General features: G+C 54.3%; 9 protein-coding genes across 9 annotated transcripts; 5 read left to right on the top strand and 4 right to left on the bottom strand.

Moving 5' to 3' along the window:
• The first annotated feature begins 17 nt into the window (after positions 1-17).
• SER1 (Phosphoserine transaminase) lies at positions 18-3,949 on the top strand. Its single transcript, XM_062876283.1, has 3 exons — positions 18-1,268; positions 1,320-1,512; positions 1,571-3,949. Exons 1-3 carry the CDS (start codon positions 277-279, stop codon positions 1,748-1,750), a joined length of 1,365 nt encoding a protein of 454 aa, XP_062734867.1. The 5' UTR covers positions 18-276; the 3' UTR covers positions 1,751-3,949.
• QC761_205570 (uncharacterized protein) lies at positions 1,803-4,440 on the bottom strand. Its single transcript, XM_062876282.1, has 4 exons — positions 3,697-4,440; positions 3,456-3,619; positions 2,993-3,396; positions 1,803-2,868 (listed from the first exon to the last, which is right to left on the bottom strand). The coding sequence occupies exons 1-4, from the start codon at positions 4,182-4,184 to the stop codon at positions 1,906-1,908; spliced, it is 2,019 nt and encodes a 672-aa protein (XP_062734866.1). The 5' UTR covers positions 4,185-4,440; the 3' UTR covers positions 1,803-1,905.
• Positions 4,441-5,256: 816 nt separating this feature from the next.
• Positions 5,257-10,749, bottom strand: QC761_205560 (uncharacterized protein; the record flags this gene model as incomplete). The annotated part of the gene is made up of 1 exon (XM_062876281.1): positions 5,257-10,749. The coding sequence occupies one exon, from the start codon at positions 10,747-10,749 to the stop codon at positions 5,257-5,259; it is 5,493 nt and encodes a 1,830-aa protein (XP_062734865.1).
• Positions 10,750-11,508: 759 nt separating this feature from the next.
• On the top strand, positions 11,509-12,018 carry QC761_0037150 (uncharacterized protein; the record flags this gene model as incomplete). Its single annotated transcript, XM_062872328.1, has 3 exons — positions 11,509-11,616; positions 11,770-11,836; positions 11,963-12,018. Exons 1-3 carry the CDS (start codon positions 11,524-11,526, stop codon positions 12,016-12,018), a joined length of 216 nt encoding a protein of 71 aa, XP_062734864.1. The 5' UTR covers positions 11,509-11,523.
• Positions 12,019-12,333: 315 nt separating this feature from the next.
• Positions 12,334-12,888, top strand: QC761_205550 (uncharacterized protein; the record flags this gene model as incomplete). Its single annotated transcript, XM_062876280.1, has 3 exons — positions 12,334-12,360; positions 12,434-12,774; positions 12,828-12,888. The coding sequence occupies 3 exons, from the start codon at positions 12,334-12,336 to the stop codon at positions 12,886-12,888; spliced, it is 429 nt and encodes a 142-aa protein (XP_062734863.1).
• A 272-nt stretch (positions 12,889-13,160) lies between these two features.
• On the bottom strand, positions 13,161-13,466 carry QC761_0037130 (uncharacterized protein; the record flags this gene model as incomplete). The annotated part of the gene is made up of 2 exons (XM_062872327.1): positions 13,396-13,466; positions 13,161-13,321 (listed from the first exon to the last, which is right to left on the bottom strand). Exons 1-2 carry the CDS (start codon positions 13,430-13,432, stop codon positions 13,161-13,163), a joined length of 198 nt encoding a protein of 65 aa, XP_062734862.1. The 5' UTR covers positions 13,433-13,466.
• A 385-nt stretch (positions 13,467-13,851) lies between these two features.
• Positions 13,852-15,678, top strand: PPT1 (Palmitoyl-protein thioesterase 1; the record flags this gene model as incomplete). The annotated part of the gene is made up of 5 exons (XM_062876279.1): positions 13,852-14,055; positions 14,131-14,647; positions 14,702-15,307; positions 15,363-15,487; positions 15,546-15,678. 5 exons carry the CDS (start codon positions 13,852-13,854, stop codon positions 15,582-15,584), a joined length of 1,491 nt encoding a protein of 496 aa, XP_062734861.1. The 3' UTR covers positions 15,585-15,678.
• Positions 15,679-16,051: 373 nt separating this feature from the next.
• QC761_205530 (uncharacterized protein) lies at positions 16,052-16,498 on the bottom strand (the record flags this gene model as incomplete). The annotated part of the gene is made up of 1 exon (XM_062876278.1): positions 16,052-16,498. The coding sequence occupies one exon, from the start codon at positions 16,496-16,498 to the stop codon at positions 16,052-16,054; it is 447 nt and encodes a 148-aa protein (XP_062734860.1).
• A 725-nt stretch (positions 16,499-17,223) lies between these two features.
• Positions 17,224-19,001, top strand: QC761_205526 (uncharacterized protein; the record flags this gene model as incomplete). The annotated part of the gene is made up of 3 exons (XM_062876277.1): positions 17,224-17,487; positions 17,538-17,927; positions 18,009-19,001. 3 exons carry the CDS (start codon positions 17,224-17,226, stop codon positions 18,999-19,001), a joined length of 1,647 nt encoding a protein of 548 aa, XP_062734859.1.
• Between the last annotated feature and the right edge of the window lie 152 nt (positions 19,002-19,153).

Here is a 19,153-nt window from a genome sequence, read left to right as displayed (position 1 = left end):
TTCCGGCAGGCAATGATTCCCCTGGTGCCCTGTGAACAACCCCACGCCCCACGGGAAGCCACTGCGACTGACATTAACCCCCTGTAAAACACTTGCGTAAAAGTCTGGGGAAAAGGCACGAGTCGCGTCATTTCTGGCAGCTTTCCATTGACAAGAAAGCCCCGGTTTCGGATCGCCTACTGTCATGTTGCATTGCTGGCTGGCTTGGGGTCCAGACAGGACAGGGGAGTGGGTGAACGAGGTGGGCGATGCGGGGTCCACATTCATAAAAGAAAGATGCCCCGCCATCCACTGAAGACGAGAGAACTCTTGGAAAGAGTCATTGTAATAAATCTCTGGTGCTACAAGACACACAACAAAATGCCTTCTCGCGCCGATATCACATACTTTGGCGCCGGCCCTGCCGCCCTTCCCACCGACGTCCTGGAAGCTGCCTCCAAGGCCCTCCTCGACTACAATGGCACTGGTCTCGGCATCGCCGAGCACAGTCATCGCTCTGAGCTGGCCACCAACATCATCAACGAGGCCAAGGCCGACCTGGCTAACTACCTCGAGTTCTCTCCCGAGAACTATGAGGTCATCTTCATGCAAGCCGGTGGTACCGGAGAGTTCGCCGCCTCAGTCTACAACCTTGTTGGCGCCTGGGTGAGCAGACAACACGCCGCTCTCGAGAAGGAGCTCGGTGATGATGAAGAGGCTATCCTGGCTGCTCTCCGCAAGAAGGTCGAGACAGAGCTCAAGGTCGATTACATCGTCACCGGTGGCTGGTCCCTCAAGGCTTACCAAGAAGCTCAAAGACTCTTGGGCCCCGAGTATGTCAACCTCGTTGCTGACGCCCGCACCATCAACGATGGCAAGTTTGGCAAGATTCCCGATGAGTCGACATGGAAGCTCAGCAAGGACGCCGCCTATGTCTACTTCTGCGACAACGAGACAGTCGACGGCGTCGAGTTCCCGGTCTTCCCTTCGGTCCTCACCCCTGATGCCAACGGAAACGGTCCTATCGTGGTGGCCGACATGTCCTCCAACATTCTGTCCCGCCGCATCCCAGTCAACAACTACTCTCTCATCTTCTTTGGTGCCCAAAAAAACCTCGGCTCTACTGGTGTCACTGTTGCCATCCTCAAGAAGAGCTTCCTCCCCCCTCACGTGGTCCAGCCCAGCGCTCCCCTTCTCAGGAAGCTCGGCTTGCCAATTCCCCCCATCATCTTGCAGTACGAGATTGTTGCCAAAAACAACAGCTTGTACAACACTCTGAGCATCTTTGAGTGAGTATGCCTGTTACCCAGCCATCCCGAGAGTGTACTGACGGAGGACAGCGTCTACATTGCCGGTCAGGTTCTCAAGAAGCTCCTCAACACCTACCCCGACAAGGTCGACGGCCAACAGGCTGTTGCTGAGAAGAAGGCTTCTCTCATCTACGGCGCTCTTGAGGCCCACCCAGATGTGTACCGCATTATTCCTGACAAGACCGTCAGGTCAAAGATGAACATTTGCTTTAGGGTGACAAAGGTGAGTTTTAGCTTCCCATAAGTTGACCAAGAAGCTTGATGCTAACTCTGAACCCCAGAACGGAGACACAGACGAGACCGAAAAGAGCTTCCTCAAGGCTGCCACCGTCTTGGGCTTGACTGGTCTCAAGGGCCACCGCAGCGTCGGCGGCATCCGTGCCTCCAACTACAACTCCATCCCTCTGGAAGGCGCCGAGAAGCTGGCCAAGTTTATCCATGACTTTGCAAAGGCTTCCTGAGTGGAATTTTGGTCTCGAAAACTGAAAAGGGGGCACATGAGCATTCAACAAGGGGATTCACACGTATCTCTTGCATATTTGCATAATCTGGTTCATTCAACCACCTAGCGTTCTTGTTACTTTTCAAATCATAATTTCATTACCCAACTCGGACCTCAAGATGCCTTTTCAATCTCCTCCTTCAGCCATCCCGGCAGCTCGGGAATCTTGTCCCACCCGCTCAGAAATTCCTCTGGCTTCCCGCCCGGGCGGGCATAAATCCCACCGACATACCAAACCTTTTCCCCCTTCTTCACCGTCCCCTGCAACGTCGGGATAGCAGTCCTGCTCTCGACCAGGTTGCTGTTGGGGTCGGCATTCACCAAGTTCGCCTTCCTTATACTCCCGCCCTCCAAAGCCCTGATCCCGACCGCACCCTTGGTCTTATGAACCGCAAACGCCCCCTTTTGGCCGTCTGCCCACGCCTCAGGAGTAGCAAGATCATAATTCCCAATCAGCTTTGGACTCGTCCCCTCCCCCTTGGACTCATCCCACAAATCCAAATACCGCCCCTTTGACTCCCGCAGCATCGACTCATTGCAGATGGCAAAACTCCCATCAGCCGTCATGACCTCCCTTCCCTCGGCCCAGATGTGATGAACCCGGAAATGGTAGTTCTCCGTCGCTCCTGGAACAGGCGGAAGGAGATACGTCTTGACGTGGACATCCACAAAAGGCTTCCACTCTGAGATGAGGAACGGGGTCCCATCTGGTGCTGTTTTGAGCTGGGAGGCTGACAGCCGTCTGGTTTTCCAGTACTCGCCCCCGTCGTCGGAAAGGCCGAGTTGGGAGGCTAGGGCGTATTGCTCCAGTGTGAAGAGCCCGGGGGGGACGGAGTAGGCGTAGGAGGACGAGTAGGCGAAGCCGCCGTATTTGGCGTGGGTGCCTTTCATGGGGTAGGAGCAGGCTTGGCCGGAGGAGAGGAGGAAGGTGTGGGTTCCGAGGCTGACCATGATGTGGCCCGGCTGAGGCAGGGCCTTCACCGGGGGCAGCACACCCCAGTGGTCTTGTTCTTCCGAAGTCCAAAAGGGGTGCGTCTCAGGGACGGCGAGACAGATAAACGCCAGACAAGCCCAGTACTGTTCCCCATATTATCAACCTTTTTGGTCTCTTGTCAAAAAAAATGAAGAAAAAAGAAAAAAACCAAAAAAAAAAAACCAAAAAAAAAAAGACAAAAAACGGAGGGGGGGAAACAGGACTCACCGGCGACCCAGGACTGTTGTAATTCTCAGCCATGTACATATTCGGATAACTATACCCAATCGTCAACGTCCCGCTGCTGCTCCACATGTCAGCCTGCGTCTGCCACCACCGGAGATGTCTCATCACAATCCCCTTCACCATCCCCCACGTCAGCGGTTTCGGGAGTTCAACATCGGCGTAGGCAATCGCTCCCCAGAAGGAGACCATGGCAAAGCGGTAGCCTACCGACCGGCCAAAGGGGATGGACCGGCCTTCTGTGTCGTAATAGTGAGCTAGGTCGAGGGCGGCCATTTGCGCCCGCTTCTTGAACTCGGCCGCGCGGGCGGGCTCGTCGTGGCCGGCGAGTTTGGCGTAGAGGAGTTGGAGGAAGTGGATGGCGAAGGAGGAGGAGTAGTAGTCCATTTCTGTTTTCAACATCCGTCAGTCATGTTTGCCGGGTTTGAGCGAGGGAGGGAAAACAAACGATGAATCCCCTCTGGCCCGTCATTACTCCATCCATCCCCTCTGTAAAAAGTTTCCAGATGCTCAACATCACTATCCAACCTCTCTTGGCTATACTTTCCCCCATTCTTCTTCAGCCCAAGATTCGCAAAAACCCTAAACCACAACCAGTTCGTGTCCGGCATGCTGTAGGTACCCTAGGCGTCAGCCCCCCCCCCTCCCCCTTCTCCCTACCTTCCCATCCTAGAGCAGGCAAGACTTACTTCTTCTCATTGATACTATTCCCCAACCAACTCTCCAGATCCCTCCTCCCCTTATCTCCCAACCCCTCCCATATCCCTGGCACCACGGCAAGCGCAAACCCCAAAGGGCACATCTCCACCATCCTCTGGTCATTATCCCTCGGATACCCCCAATACTCCTCCCCCTCGGGATCAACCCCGTTTCTTATCCCCTCCACCCAGTACTCTGCCGCATGATACCCCCCCCCTCCCGCCAGCAAGCACGCAAGCCCCCACAGCGGGCGGCATATGCCCTCCACTTCCGAGGCCGACTGATCAAACCTCACCGCGGTGGCGCCCGGGCACTTGATACGGGATTTCAGCGGTGAGAAAAATGGCAACAAGGGGTCGAGGAGGGAGGCCAGCAACGCTTGGACGGAGGAGCGGGTGGAAAGTGAAATGAGGGAGAAGGGGTGGGGGTGGGAGTAGCCTAGGTTCAGGCCTTGGGGGCTGGGGGGGGTGGAGGTCATGATGCTGATGTTGTTGAAAGAAATGGACGGCAAGGAGGAGAGCAAAGAGAATGGAGGGTGATAACAGGTGGTTGAGGAGAGGGTTATCAATTGGGGGTATATATTCCCTGTCTAGACCATCCCCCCACGTGGAGAACCATTTGCGACTGTCCATCTACCCGCTATCCGGCTACGGACGACAACTCAATCAGACGGTCTGGAAGAATACATCATCGTCGTCGACCGGCTTGGGGGTGAGTGAGGGGTCAACTGTCACTGTCACTGCCTGCATGCAAGGGGACAAAGCCATGAGGGGAACGAAAAGAGGCTCGCGGCTAAATACTCTCAAGCAGCAAAAACGATGCTGTTCTTCCGCCAATCGTTGCCCTCAAACACAAATGCCGTTACATCGGTCCCTCTTTCCATCAAGCAGGTCCCCAATTGCTGTACAGCCAGACTGTCACCGACCTGGAGATACCTATGTAAAAGGTAGCAGCACAGTTGGCGATAAGTCCTGCCTGCCCACCTGGTAGGTAATCAAGGGTGCAATGCTCTCCTTTCACACCACCCCCGTACCACATTGCCCATCAAGCCCCCTCTACCACACTCAGCAAACCACCCACCCCTTTCAACATTACCCATCACCCCTTACCAAACCCCACCCCTTTCCACATCTCAACATCTCACCATGTCACCAACTTTTGCCTGGGGGCACCACCACAACAAACATGCATGCATACACTTGACACCACAGAACAAACAAATCAAGACACAGTACACATTAATCTTCATATTCTTTCCTCTTTGCTCGCCCGCTATGCTTCCAGGTTCCAACTCATCATCCCTCCCTCCCAACTACAACATCACCACCAACACCAATATATAGCTAAACTAGTTTCTTTCCCCTCTCATCTCCCATTATTTCTTGCGTTCAGCCATCTCTTTTTTTATAGTAGGTAGCATACCATACCATCATTCTTCCATCCCAAACCAAAAAAAAAAAAAAACCAAAAAGATGGTTACGATAGTATGGTATGATGATGTTATATGTACAACGCGAAAAAACCTTGCAACCCAGCAGCAGTCAAAACACCTACGCACTTCCATTCCCATTCGCCGTATTCCCTCCCCCCATACTAGTCAACTCCACCCCCGCCGCCGCAGCAGCAGCAGCAAACTCCTCGGCGCTCGGCGTAGGCGGTACATCCCCCCCAATAACCTCCCCATCCCCAACCGTGCTGGCAGCAGAATCACCCCCGTTGCTGACCGTGCTATGCGCCTTTTCCCTCCTCATTCTCCTCGCCCGCCTTTCATCATCGGCCGTTTTCCTTCTCGACCTCCTCAAATTCTCCCTCTTTTCCGCATCGTCCCCATCATTAACCCCATCACCCCCCCCTCTGAAACCCTGCAGCAACAACGCCGCCCGCTGAGCAACATCGTCTTCTCCTGCGTCGTTTTCCGCCGTGACTTCCTTCGTCGGCACCAAAACATCAGGTTTGCTGCCTCTCCTCCCAGCACCACCCTCAGCCTCACCACCACCCCCCTCGGCCGTCTCATTACTCCTCACCCGTTCCAACCCTCCCTCCCCACCATCTCCATTCACCTCCCCAGCACCACCCCCCCCCTCCCCCCCGCTAACCCCGCTCCCCAGCTCAGGCAGCTTCTGCCCACTGGCAACCCTCACCTGATGCCTATCCTTCAACCTCGCCCTCCTCCGTCTATCCCTCTGATCCCTAGCCTGCGGCGCCGCAGCCCTCAACTTCTCCATCAAACTATCCATCGCCCCCGTGCTGGTAGGACTAGCCAACCCGCCACCACCCCCTCCCCCTCCCCCCTCTCTATCCTGCAGCGCCTTCATCGCCGCATTCTTCCTCTTCAGCTGCTGCTCATTCAACTTCCTCTGCCTCTCCAAAGCCTCATTCTTCTCATGACTCCTCCTCCACTCATTAATAAACCCCGCCAGCTTGCTGAAAAAATCCCGTCTGGCATTCTCATCCGTCGGATCCTCCCCATAAAACACCATAATGTCATTGTACGTCTTGACCATCTCCTCCAGATAAACCTCCATCTGCTCCGCCTTCCTCCTCGCATCCTTCATGCACCGTCCCACCACCTGCGCGACCCGATCCTGGGGGTGAAACTTCTTCGGATCCGACAAGTTCCCACTGTCCAAGCTCCTCTGAACGCTGGCGATGGTGTCAATATACTTCTTCGCGTCCTGCTGCAGCTGCTCAATGTTGATCTTCTGCGCCACCAACACCCCGTTGATATCCCCCGTAAAGTTCTCCCACTCGGGGTACTGGTTCCGGACAATCCTCTCCACCAGGTCCGCCAGCGTCGACTCGTTCTTGTCGTCCTTCACCATCGCCAACCGCGACAAGGATGAGAGCTTGAACCCCCTCGCCTGCTTGTTCGCGTCGTTCATGTAATTGCCGATATCAAGAATCAGTCCCAAAACATTCATCAACGCGACCGAGTCCCTAAGCGACTCCGAGACCCCAACCACAGTCCTCATCTTTTCCGTGATCTCGTCATACTCCGACTCGAAATTGCGCGTCAGCGACAGGGCGCGCATCCGGCTGCGCCAATAGTGATGCAGCTCAAAGGCAGTCATGAGATAAATCTGATCCTGCCTCGTCAGCTCGGCCGGATCCTGCTCGCGCGTCTCCTTGTCCGCCTCGGGCCCCGTCCAGTCCTTGCTGTACGGCGCCAACAGCTTGGCCGTGCTGTCCGGAATGTTGCACAGGTCCTCCTTTTGCAAAAAGTCCATCACGACCGGGTTGTCGAGAACCTCGGGATCGCAGTGGATAATCATCTGCACCACCTTCTCCACAGACAGCTGAGAAAACTTGGCGAGGGCAATTTCGTAAGCCTTGCGCAAGTCGTTAGAGATGATCTGCTTCTTGTCGTCCTTCTTGGCCTGCCCTCCTCCTAGAGCCTTGATTTCTCGCGCCATGAACAGCTTCTCGACTTCGTCCAGAATGCCCTTGCGACTAAGCTCCAGGTACTTCTCTTCTCTGTCTTCGGCCGAGGGGGTGTGAGCGGCCCAGTGGGTGGTGAGCGGTGAGTCGACCTTCTCCCAGTGGAGAGCCTTGAGCTTCTTCTTAGGCCGAACAATCGACAAGCCGAGAGAGGGTCCGGCGGGAGCAAGGTTCTGGTTTCGGGACAGAAAGTGGCCTGACATTCCACCAGGCATGGGCGGTGGTGGAGGTGCCGGCATACCCTTCATACCAGGCATAGGCGGGGGCGGTGGCGGCGGAGGAGGCACGCCGCCCGTGCCGGGCATGGGAGGAGGGGGAGGTGGCGGAGGAGGAGGTGGTGGCCCACCAGCACCCGGCACCGGAGGGGGAGCACCGGGCAGTTTGCCAGGCATGGGGGGAGGCGGCGGTGGAGGCGGCGGAGGAGGGCCGCCGGCTGCTGGAGGAGCAGCACCTGGAATTGGTGGAGGAGCTCCCGGAAGTCTCCCGGGCATGGGCGGGGGGGGAGGAGGAGGCGGTGGTGGAGGACCGCCAGCAGCCGGGCCGGGAGGGGCAGGAGCCGCTGGTGTGGTGTCCGTGATCCGAATCTTGGGCGGCTCATTGTCGCTGGGAGTAGCAGGAGCCTGTGCCTCCAAGCTTGGATGGGAAGGACCGGTAGTGATGCCATCGTTGTCTTCGGAGTCACTGGCATCGTATCGCTGCACCTTGCCCTGGAGCTCGTTGAACATGCCAGCAGCCTTCTTGGGATCTAATACAGGCCGCTTGTACTCAACCAGGCGAGGCTTCTCGATAATGATGGCATCATCTTCCTCATCGATATCCTCTTCCAGTACGTCACCCTCTGTCGCTTGCCGCTCACCACGAGGTCCAAGAGGTTTCCGCGGTATCCTGGTTGACCTCTTGACACTGCCGAGCATGCTATTGGTGAAGTCTCTGGGAGCGGGACCGTCAGGATGATCAGCCGCACCGCCAAAGCCATCCATCTCCTCACGCAGAGCACGTAGTCTGTCTGATGGACCCACAGACTCTCCCCAGACTCTGCCTTCCAGCTTATACACCGTCTTTTGTCGCTCAAGCTGCATCTGAAGACGGCTCATGAGCCTCTCGCGATCCAAAATGCCCTTCATGGCAGCTGGATCCTCCTCCCCGAGCTTGTTACCCTTGGCAGCGTTGGAAGCAGCAACATCCTGGGCATCGCGAAGCATGAGATACAGCTCGCGTGTTTCCAACTCGTAACGCTGGGCCTCCTTCGCTCTGAGCGTCTGGAGGTTATCCATCTCAGACTTGAGACCCTCGGCCTGTCGTCTTTGAGCATCGATAAACCTGGCCTGTTCATCAATCTGCTTCTGAAGCTTGGCCACGAGGCCATCGGCGCCCATCGCTATCCTTTCTCTAAGCTCATCGCGCTCTGCCAGGGCAGCCTCGGCAATGCGCCGTTGCTCAGTAGCTTCATCGAAAGCCTGTCGAGCTTCCGAGTCGGTATGCAGCTTGTCGAGAAGGTTTTGCACAGTAAAATTCAGGCTTTGCTTCAGGTCCATATCCGGCAAACGCCGATCCATAGCCACATAACTCAACATGGCATCCACCAGCTGGAACATGCGCAACCGTTCCTCGCCATCATTCTCCCTGATTAAAAGTAAATGCTGCAAAGCCGAGATGAAGTAATCCTGCGTTTTACTCCCCTTCAGCCGCTGCTGAATAGCGTCAACAATCTGTACTGGGTCATTGAGGTCCCTGACTTCCCCCTCCACGCTGTCCTTGATACTGCTGTTCTCCCTCTCAAACATATCCTCATAGTCAATGGCCTCGTTGGTTCGGAACCTCTCGATCTGCTTGTCGATGAGGTCGTACTGAAACGCCTCCATCTTGTTCAGCATCCGCTTGATGCCGCATGCCGTAAACTGCGCACGAATATGCACACGCATCTGGAGGTCCTTTTCAGGGGCGTCGATGAACATGTTGATCAAGATGAGCGTGGCCACGGCGTATTCCATCAGCAGGTTCTCCATGCCGATGCCACCGCTGCGTACCTCCTCGCTCGCGCCGACCAAGCTGCCCATCTTGCCCCGCCCATCAATGGTGACCTCCACAAGGCGCATCCAGGCATCAAACCTCCCGTTTTCTCCTTGCTGATTCTTGACCACGTCCATCGCCTCAATCACCTTGAGCTGCCCCTTGCCCTCGTTCCAATGGCACAAAAAGGTCAACACTTCGCTGACCAGCTTCCGGGTCGTCAGCCGAGGCGATATCAAAGACACAACCAAGGCCACAAGGACCTGCTGGTGGGCCAGCGCATCTTCCGCTCCAAACTTGTTGTTCATCAACGCCTTGAGGCACTTGACAATGTCGTACTCCTTATCGAGGTTCTTGTCGCCCTTTCCAGAGTCCTGAGTCGGGCCGTTGACCGTCCTCCGGTTGATCTTGAGCAGCACGTTCGTCAAAGCAACCTGACCCTGGCACTCGATAAACCGCTTCACCCAGCCGATCTGCTGCGTCCGCAGGTTGACCTCCAAACTGCCCAAGCCCTTCGAGTCGAGCGCATTTTCCATAACCTTGCGCACGTACCATTCGGGGCTTCCCTCTTCGTCTGGCAGCTGGGTCAGATCAACATTGCTGTACTGACCTGTCCTGGCGGTCTGTCTCCGTTTCTGGTCGCCCTGCCACTCGGCAAGCCGGTCCTGGTAGATGAGGGTCCATTTCTTGTCGGCTGGGTATGCCACCATCTGTCGTTTGGCCTGGTCCGGAAGATTGTGCCATCCTCTTTTTTGCATGAGCGCAAGGAACATTTGCTCGATGATCGATTCGTCGGTGGGCCTTGGAAACTGGAAACCGTCGCTGTTCGGGAATCCGGACGGGAACTTGGTATTGCGGGCGTCCCTGGGAGCGGGGGAGTGCGGCGACAAAAAGGAAGACTGCGAAGAGGCGCTTGGCAAAGCTGTTCTTGATAAGCGATTGTGTCCTTGGGCCTGGGCCTGGTCATGGTAGGATCCTGTATTACCTGACATGATGCTTGCGTTGTCTCCAGAGCTCCTGGTTGTGGTCGTCATGTATGAATTGTAGCGGGAATTGTTGGAACTTCCGCCCTCTCGCGGCGGTCCCCATTGTTGAAATTGGGCCTGGCGGCCTGTGGTAGCCATTGTGATATTAGATATGCTCGGAGAGGCGTGTGCGGGCACGCGCGGTGTGCTGAGGTTAGGACTAGAAGCATGCTGAGGGGTATCAAAAGTTGGGTACTGATGAAAATCGCTGGTGGCCTTGTTTAAGTGGTGCGGTTGAAGTCGAATGGGCATCTGATCGCCTTGTGGGAGATATTCCACGGGAACGGGCGAGCGGCGGCCGCTCGGGACGGCATCGTATGGGATTGTGGTCATGACTCCGGCCATGTTATTGATGCCGGAGCCGGATGAGTCTGGGCGATCGAGAGAGATGACCGAGGACTCTCGTTGGTGGCGCGAGCTGCGCGAGTGTACAGAGCTGGCACCGTCGTTGTCGGTGGCCAAGTATTGGGCATCGTTGGCCGTGGTTCGCTTGTCGACCTTGTTCTTGGATCGGTGGAAGAAGGACGAGGCCTTCCCGCTGGAAGCCCTCGCCTTGTCGTGGGATGACATGGTGTGGTCGTCGTCGTCGTTCGCCGGATGGATGGTACGGCGTGAAACAGCCGTTCGGTTGCGGCTAGAGGCTTAAGCTCAAGCAAGCTAGATGTGGAAACTGGGAAAAGGGAAGCTCTTGGAGCAATTCGATCAATGCTGAGGCAGCAGTGGGTCGGCTCGGGAGAAGATAGAAGGCGTCGTCAATGGACTCGGTGTCTCAAACCAAGAGCGCATCGCATCATTCATGTTCTTGTGGGAAGCGGCCGGGGTTGTATTCCGCGATTCGCAGAGCCGGGGGTGGTAGGTTGTCTTTCTGTGTGGCATAAACCGGCACTGTTTAGCATTAAGCTTTTTCCAACAGCAGCAGCAGCAGCGAACCTCAAGCAGCGGACATACAGAAGAGAAACATTGATAGGTGTCTCTTTTGAAAAAGGAAAGAATGATGCAAGGCCTGCGAAAACACAAAACACCTCCGGGATGCTCTCTGTCGGGCTGGATAACAAAATGAACGCGAAGCTGGGGACCACCCTGGATCTCTCAGAATCGATAAGGAATGGAGGAGTGTGCGATGAGCCGATGAGCCTCTGGACGGGTCGACAAAGGGGGTTCGCTGGTCTGAAACTGGCCTAGCCCAAATCAGCCCCTGGATATTTTCAGACAGGGGCCATGTGGTGGTCTGTGCGGCTGGGTGGTGAACCCTGTTCTTCAACCCCGCGCTTTTTCCTTCCTCTTCTTCAACCAACTCCCTCCTTAGGTTGCGTGGTTGCGAGGGATAAATGTTGTTTCAACTTGATGCTCTGTGTTTCCGAGCCTGTTCTCATCACTCTGTCCCCAAAGGAGCAAGCAGCAACAGCAGACCGGAGGTGTCAGTTGAGGTTGAGTAAGGTAAGTACTGGGTAGGTAACCCCGCCAGGCGTCTATTTTTGTTGGCAATTTCCTGGTCCCCGTTTGTCACGAGGGGTGCTCATTTCCAACGGTGGTCTTAGAGTCGCTATCCCGCTTTCTAGTGGATAACTAGAACACCAAAGATGCCCAAAGACGGGCGCGGTAATAAACCACGACGTGTCCGTGGTAGATCAGCCTGATAAGTTGTCCACGGCCACCGGTACGTTTGCTCCTGAGCCTCCGATGGGCATGGGGATCATTGCCGCCACCATTGTCTTCAAGGCAGCTGAAATGGTGCTAGTTGGAGACATATTAGGAGTAGTTTGCACAACCTCAGCATGTGCAGAGACATCCATACCGGATCTCATCAACCGCCAGAACAGACAGACCCTCGCTGCTTAAAAGCGGGCGCCGCCGCTGACGGGTAGGGTCCACTGTGGGTTGGGTGGGCACGGTGGGTTGCGGGTGATTGTCCGTGGCCCCACAATAATCGGAGTGCCAAGCTGGAGCTCGTTGACGTGCAGCAAGCAAGGCTTCGCGTTTCCGTCCTGCTTCTGACATGTGGATTGATTGATTGACAGAGCCTCGCTGCCTCTTGCGGGCACATTCTATGTATGCAACTGGAGTGGTTCTCATTAGCATCCTCACACTCAGACTTTGCGACGCAGCTCACCCTCCGAAGAATCTCAACTGTTGCTTCTGGAACACCTCCACACCATGGGAGCCACATTCTCAGCCGTCAAGGTATCCAGATATCCGTCAGCTTCTGAGAACAAGTTCGCAGTGAACATGTACTAACATGATTTTTTTCTCCCAGACGCTGGTTGTCCCCGCCATAATATCTCTGATACTCTTCCTCCTGTCGACGTTTGTCCTCTACCCCTTGTGGCAACGCTATCGAAACCGTTACAGCCAGTACCTCCCAATAGATACTTTATCCGAACAGACATCTTCGCTCAGGGCCAGGATAACAGGCGGCCTTAGTAGCCTGATATTGACCTCTAGGTGGAGCACAGGCTTTGCTGATCGGCTCGTTGTTGGTGGTCGGCCGTCGTTTGATTCAGAAGACGGGGAAGAGCTGGAGGATGTGGATGAGTCTACCGGAAGAGGTGGAAACATTGGTGACAGTATTGACAGCTCGAGGAGGTTAAGCAGAGAGTAAGCGGGAATGGCCCTTTGATGTCTTGGGATGGTATGCTAACACCTCGTAGCTTGGAGGAAGGTTTCATCGATGATAGCGACGAGTCCTCATCAGACGACTCGTCGAGGTGACAGGGAACATATTAATATTCCGTTCCTTCATGCATAGGGCGCGGCGTTTTTATATCGAATCCTTTCAAAAACCGGACGGAGTTGTCAACGGTCCTTGGGTTGGAGATATCTGGTCTTGGAGAATTTCACCAGGGAGTACAGACAATGCAATTATTAGACCCGACAGACAATGGTATGGTGCGCCAACCGGCCAGCTAAGGAGGCTCCAGGCCACCGCATGGGAGCCCGTCCTGTCACTTTCATGGTCAAGACCAGGCCACAACTGGACCGGCCTAGCCGTTGACCGGCACGTGGCTCCCCAGACAAACCAGACTGCCGGGTCCTTTGACTCCTTGCCATCGTACTCGACTGTCGGCGCCAAGGCTAGTGGCCAGAATCAAAATGTTTATCGCATAATGACAAAAGGGCAAATGCATGATTGCCGAGACGTCCCCTGGTGCACCTTGATAGATATTCAGCTATCCCTGTCATTTGATTTGCAACCTGGGTCGACCAGGGGAGCATTACTGTAACGGGGCGAAGCTCGTGGACGTATAGTCAACATCTTGAAAGTCGGAGAGAGCAGCACAAAGTACAACAAAAAAAGATGGCGGAGTCGGGAAGATGGGTCTGGAATATGATGCTCCTACAAGGAAGAAACCGCTAGAGCATGCCAGATACATTGAACTCCGCCTATCGATACCCATCAGATAAGATGATACGCTAGTACCGTTTAAAAGCAAATACTGTGGGGTCCTGCAGTTCTCGCCCAGGTCTCAACCGCACGCAGCGACCCGTTCCAGGCACCTCCGATTCATTGCTATTTGCGCTTCCCGCAAGACAGAAGAAACTATCGTTTCAGCAAGCTTGCCACCGTGGATTTATTCTCTCTTTCCGAAAAGCACCAGCGGCCGGTTTAGATATACATCTATCTTTCCCAAACAAAACCTCCGGCCCTGTCACCCATTCGTCCCAACCCCGCGCATGTTCCTGTGGTCAAGAAAAGCGCAGCCCGAACCGGAAAAGGAGGACGGCGAGATGGCTACACCAGAGGAGCAGGCCGTGGCCTTGAAGAACCAGGGAAACAAGGCCTTTGCCGCCCATGACTGGCCAACCGCCATTGACTTTTACTCCCAGGCCATCGAGCTGAACGACAAGGAGCCAACATTCTGGTCAAACAGAGCTCAGGTGGGTAGCTTTCAGGAACCCGACGTCACCACTTTTTTTGTTTTACTAACCTATGCATATTGGTATGTGAAATAGGCATACATGAAGACAGAAGCCTACGGCTATGCGATCAGGGACGCGACGAAAGCCATCGAGCTGAACCCAGGGATGATCAAGGCCTACTACCGCCGAGCCACCGCCTACGTAGCCATCCTCAAGCCCAAGGAGGCCGTCAAGGACTTTCAGACCTGTGTCAAGATCGACCCTGGTAATAAGGATGCCAAGCTCAAGCTTGTCGAGTGCCAAAAGGCCGTCAGGCAACTTGCCTTCTTCGAGGCGATCGAGGTTGGGGATGAGCCATCGGTTGCTGACGGACTCGATGTCGACTCGATGCATGTGGAAGACTCGTATGATGGTGTGAGGTTAGGGAGTGAAATGACACAAGAGTTTATCGATGACATGACGGAGAGGTTCAAGAACGGCAAGACCATACACAAGAAATATGTGTACCAAATTGTCATTGCGGTCAAGAAGCTGGTGTATGACGAGCCTACGATGGTGGAGGTGGAGATTCCTGAGGATGTCGAGCTCACAGTTTGCGGTGATACACACGGTAGGTTTTCTTCTTTGGTATCGTATCAAGGGTACAGGCACTGACCAAACACAGGTCAATACTTTGATCTTATGGAACTCTTCCGGATAAACGGCACTCCCAGCGACAAGCACTGGTATCTCTTCAACGGCGACTTTGTCGACAGAGGCTCGTGGTCCACCGAAATCGCCCTTCTTCTCTACGCCAACAAGTGGCTCCGCCCCAAGAACTTCTTCATCAACCGTGGCAACCACGAAACAGACGACATGAACAGAGTGTACGGCTTCGAGGGCGAGTGCAAGGCCAAGTACAACGAGAGGATCTTCAAGCTGTTCTCTGAGAGCTTCTCTGCCCTGCCCCTGGCAACACTTGTTGGCAAGAAATACTTTGTTCTGCACGGCGGTTTGTTCTCAGACGACAACGTAACGCTGGATGATATCAGGAAGCTCGACAGGCATAAGCAGAGGCAGCCCGGCCAGGCCGGTTTGATGATGGAGATGTTGTGGACAGATCCTCAGTCGGAGCCCGGTCGTGGACCAAGCAAGCGTGGTGTGGGTATGCAGTTCGGTCCGGACGTTACCAGGAGGTTCTGTGAGAAGAACGGGTTGGAGGCGGTTATTAGATCGCACGAGGTCAGGATGGCGGGTTATGAGGAGGAGCATGATGGAAAGTGCATCACTGGTATGTTTCAACTCAACCCTTCTCTTTACCGACATTATGTTAACACTGAATCCAGTCTTCTCCGCGCCCAAGTACTGCGACATGACGGAGAACAAGGGCGCCTTCATCAATATCGGCCCTGATCTCAAGCTTAGATTCACACAGTTTGATGCCGTGCCTCATCCAAATATCCGGCCGATGGTAAGGTTTCCTTTCCCCCAACCCTACGACACACCAAAGCTGACGTTTTATCTCGCAGGCCTACGCCAACTCGAGCATGATGTCCTCGCTCATGTAAGCGACAGGTTGCAGTCGAGAATAAATGCATGTACGAAGAAGACAAGACTGGCTCCGCTCACGCAAGGGAAATTGGGGAGCATCATTAGCATGGCGTTTTGAGGGCGGTAGGGGTTCATGGCTGGTTGCTTGGTGGTGACCGGCTGGTATGATATCCAATGTATGATGATGGTGGACAAAACCAACACTGGCAAGAAGATATTCTCGCTATATAGCATCATAAACATGGCCGAACAGAAAGAATGAAAAAAAAAAATCGAATTCAGATCTTTTGGAACGAGAACAGTTTTCTGTTTTCTCCCTGGTAAACATCCCGCCCTGTTTTCCGCCTCTATAACTTGGGTGTCAACTCCAACAACAACCTGTGCCATCCCTTTTCCGCAAAAATGTTTCCTTCCTCTCTGTCTCCTCTTTCCATATGCTGTCCCACTTTTTTGTGAACAAAACAAACATGTCCAAAAAGAGAAATCACTTTCCCCAAATCTCACGTTCCTCCCCTCTGTCGACAAGAGCCCCGAGGAAATCCCCGGCTGCCTCTACTCTGAGCACCAGTTTTTCTTTCCCGTTGTTTAGACCGCTGAATGAGGCGATTGCTGCGGTGAATGCGGCGAGGTCGGGGCGGGGGAGGCGGACCCAGGAGGAGGCAGGGCCGACTTGGAGGATGTCGATTGGGATGGCGGCGCCGGTTTGGCCGAGGAATTGAGATAAAGCGGAGGTTAGGTAGGATTTCAGGAGGAGGGGGTCGAGCTGTTGTTGGGTTGTGGAGGGGGAGGGGGTTAGAAGGGTGAGGTTGGCGTAGGAGAAGGGGGGTGTGGGGAGGGTTAGGGTGGTGAGGAGAAGTTTGGAGGTTTTGAGTTTGGGGAGGGAGGTGGTGCTGGTGGGGGGAGGGGGGTCGAGATCCATTGCTTCGGTCATGGTGGTTATAGGTGGTGGTTGGTTGAGTTGAGTGGTGATGTTGCTGGTGGTTGTGAGTGTGGGTTGAGTCGCTGGTGAGAAGAGTTGATATATCTCAATTTGCTGAGAAGATTAAGCTACTGAGAGTGAAATGTCAGATGAATTTCCTGCTTCGAATAAGTAGGTTTCAGAATAGTTCTGTCGTTGTGAGAATAAGAATTCAAGGTTTCACTTCATAAACCTTGATGTGAAGCTCAAATCGATATGCTAATACCGGGGTCTCAAAAGTTACCTTGGCCCTGCACCACAATTCATTCTCACTCCCCTGCATCACTGCCCAGGAGCCCCCCTGTCCCGTCACTGCCGGTCTTGCATCATCACCCATGATTACATACATTCCAAGGAAGGAGGCTCTGGACATCACACTTACACATGAAACCCATCGTGCCTGCACTTTCGGATGGCATTTGCATCCGCTGTCGCTGTTGAGAAGGCACCAGCAATGGACCCCAAGAAGTAGTCGCTCTTGCCTCAACACTTTGCAGCCGCTTACACTGCATCTCCCGTCACCTCCACTGTCAAGATGCCCCCGCGAAGTATCCAGTAGCATTTCACCCACCACCCACCACCCCCACCCCACCACCACCACCACCACCACCACCACAACAACAACAACAACAACAACAACAACAACAACAACAACAACAACAACTCCGACACTCGTTTATATCTGCGGTAGCTCGACTATGGATCCTCTCACTGTTCTCGTCAACAGCACCACCGCCCCCGTTTCCGAGAGAACCAGTCTCACGCTGCTCAGGACCATCTTCGGTACCTTGTATTGGCCTTGGTTGATTACCAAGACTGTCACCATTTGGAGTTTGCAGACAATCTGGAGTGTGATTTCATTCTTCATCATCTCTCCTACTAGAGCCGTCTTCAACTTGGCGACAGCCCCGTTCGGGATTGTAATCCATATCTTTCTGGAGCTTAAGCCGTTGCCCATCTTGGTACGTGATCCTTATGCATCTCTGACGGTTCCTACTGACTTTATCGTTAGCTCCTCTACGCAGCAGTAATAGGCTTCACAACCGGCGCCCTCATAGTGTTCATCACAGAACAATTTCTAGCCCTCACCAGCACCAGCACCAGCATCAGCACCAGCACTTCTAAGCGGACTGCCACCCCCAACAAACCTCCAGGCGCCATGACATACAAACAGCAAAAAATGGACCTCCCCGTTACTCCCGGCTCGGTCGACAGCACTAGCTCCCTATCCTTTGGAACCGACGACGACCCCTGGGACAGCAGCGCCACAACAGCCGTCATGTCATCCTCCAACCAAGCCAACTTTTTGATCCCCGCCGCCTCCATCAAGCAACGCCCTCAGAAACCTCGGCTTCAGGGGTTACTGACAGAGACGATCCACGAGGAATCCTCGTCCAACCTCGTCTCCCCTTCTTCCTCGTCCGAATCATCAGCGTAGCACAAGATTGTTGGACTGATTGCACTCCTCCTCGTCATATACTAGGTGATTTCCTACCTCTTCGGCGTCTTTTTCCTTGTTGGCTCCATCCTGAGGTATCTTCGGCTTTTGCTCTTTGTCGCCACGCCGTTTTTACTTGTCTTGAGGGTGCTGTACTATTTTGTGGCGATCGGCTACAGGCATTTTGCCCAAGCGTTGATTTGGGATGTTATCTGCTTTCTGGCGCCGCATCGGACGGTGCTGCTGGATACGGAGCAGGCTTTTTGTCGTCGGACGGGGGTGGATTGGAGGTGGTTGAGGAGGAGGATACAGTTGACGGTGGGGGAGGACGAGAGGAGGTGGGATGGGTGGTGGGAGGAGTGGGAGTTTGAAAGGAGGAAGGGTATGCCGTTTGTGGTGGGGACGATGTATGGCGATACGAGACGAGGGATGGGGTGGAAGGAGAGAGTTGACGAGGCTGGGTTGGCGATGTTGGATTTGGGGGTTATTGAGGAGGTTGAGGGGGAGGGGGGTGGGAAGGAGAGGGGGGATTGGGATGAGAGGGAGAGTGATATTGCTGGGACCGAAGCTGGTGGGGGGAAGGGGGAAGGGGTGAGGAACAAGAAGAAGCAGAAGAGGAAGAAGATCAAGGGGAAGAACGAGTTTCAGAGTGGGGGGTTTGGGGGTGATGATTTGAAGTATTTAATGGGGGAGGATGTTGCTGTGGAGAGTGAGACTACTGCCACGAAGAAGTTGGGGAGTAGCGCGAGGAAGAGGTTGAAGAAGGGGAGGGAAGAGATTATTGTCAAGAATGACGAGGAAGCGGAGCCGGAACTGACAAGTATATTAAACAAGATAAAGGAAGCTGAGGAGATTAAAGCGTATGAGGGGGATGTGGATAAGACGAACAAGAAGAAGCGGGGGTATAGTCGGGATAAGCCCTTTTCAATGTTGGAACAGAAATGGAGGGTAAGTAAGGAGATTGAGAAGGAGAAGGAGTATGAAGCGGATGAGGAGGAGGGGGCTGGGGGTGAGAGTCAAAGAGGAGGAGGTGCGTGAGAGGGTGGAGGAGACGGAAGGGTGGTTTGGTTGGTTGTTTTGATGATGGGGTGAGGGACTAGAAGGAGGGGTGGTTGATACAGCGGTTCGGTTTAAACGCGTAGTAGTAATTTGATTCTGACTTGGATGGAGGAAGATGAGTTTTTGTTGTG

Source organism: Podospora bellae-mahoneyi, chromosome 2 (assembly GCF_035222275.1).
Source record: "Podospora bellae-mahoneyi strain CBS 112042 chromosome 2, whole genome shotgun sequence".
Lineage (NCBI taxonomy): Eukaryota > Fungi > Ascomycota > Sordariomycetes > Sordariales > Podosporaceae > Podospora > Podospora bellae-mahoneyi.
This window is presented reverse-complemented; position numbering and strand designations above follow the sequence as displayed.

Bases quoted from the DNA above. Each gene is read 5' to 3' on its own strand.
- SER1 (XM_062876283.1), top strand. From the start codon at position 277: ATGCCCCGCCATCCACTGAAGACGAGAGAACTCTTGGAAAGAGTCATT. The intron at 1,269-1,319 runs GTGAGTATGCCT...GACGGAGGACAG, and splicing joins AACACTCTGAGCATCTTTGA to CGTCTACATTGCCGGTCAGG. The intron at 1,513-1,570 runs GTGAGTTTTAGC...TCTGAACCCCAG, and splicing joins TTTGCTTTAGGGTGACAAAG to AACGGAGACACAGACGAGAC.
- QC761_205570 (XM_062876282.1), bottom strand. From the start codon at position 4,184: ATGACCTCCACCCCCCCCAGCCCCCAAGGCCTGAACCTAGGCTACTCC. The intron at 3,397-3,455 runs GTTTGTTTTCCC...TGTTGAAAACAG, and splicing joins CGGGCCAGAGGGGATTCATC to AAATGGACTACTACTCCTCC. The intron at 2,869-2,992 runs GTGAGTCCTGTT...TATGGGGAACAG, and splicing joins ACAACAGTCCTGGGTCGCCG to TACTGGGCTTGTCTGGCGTT.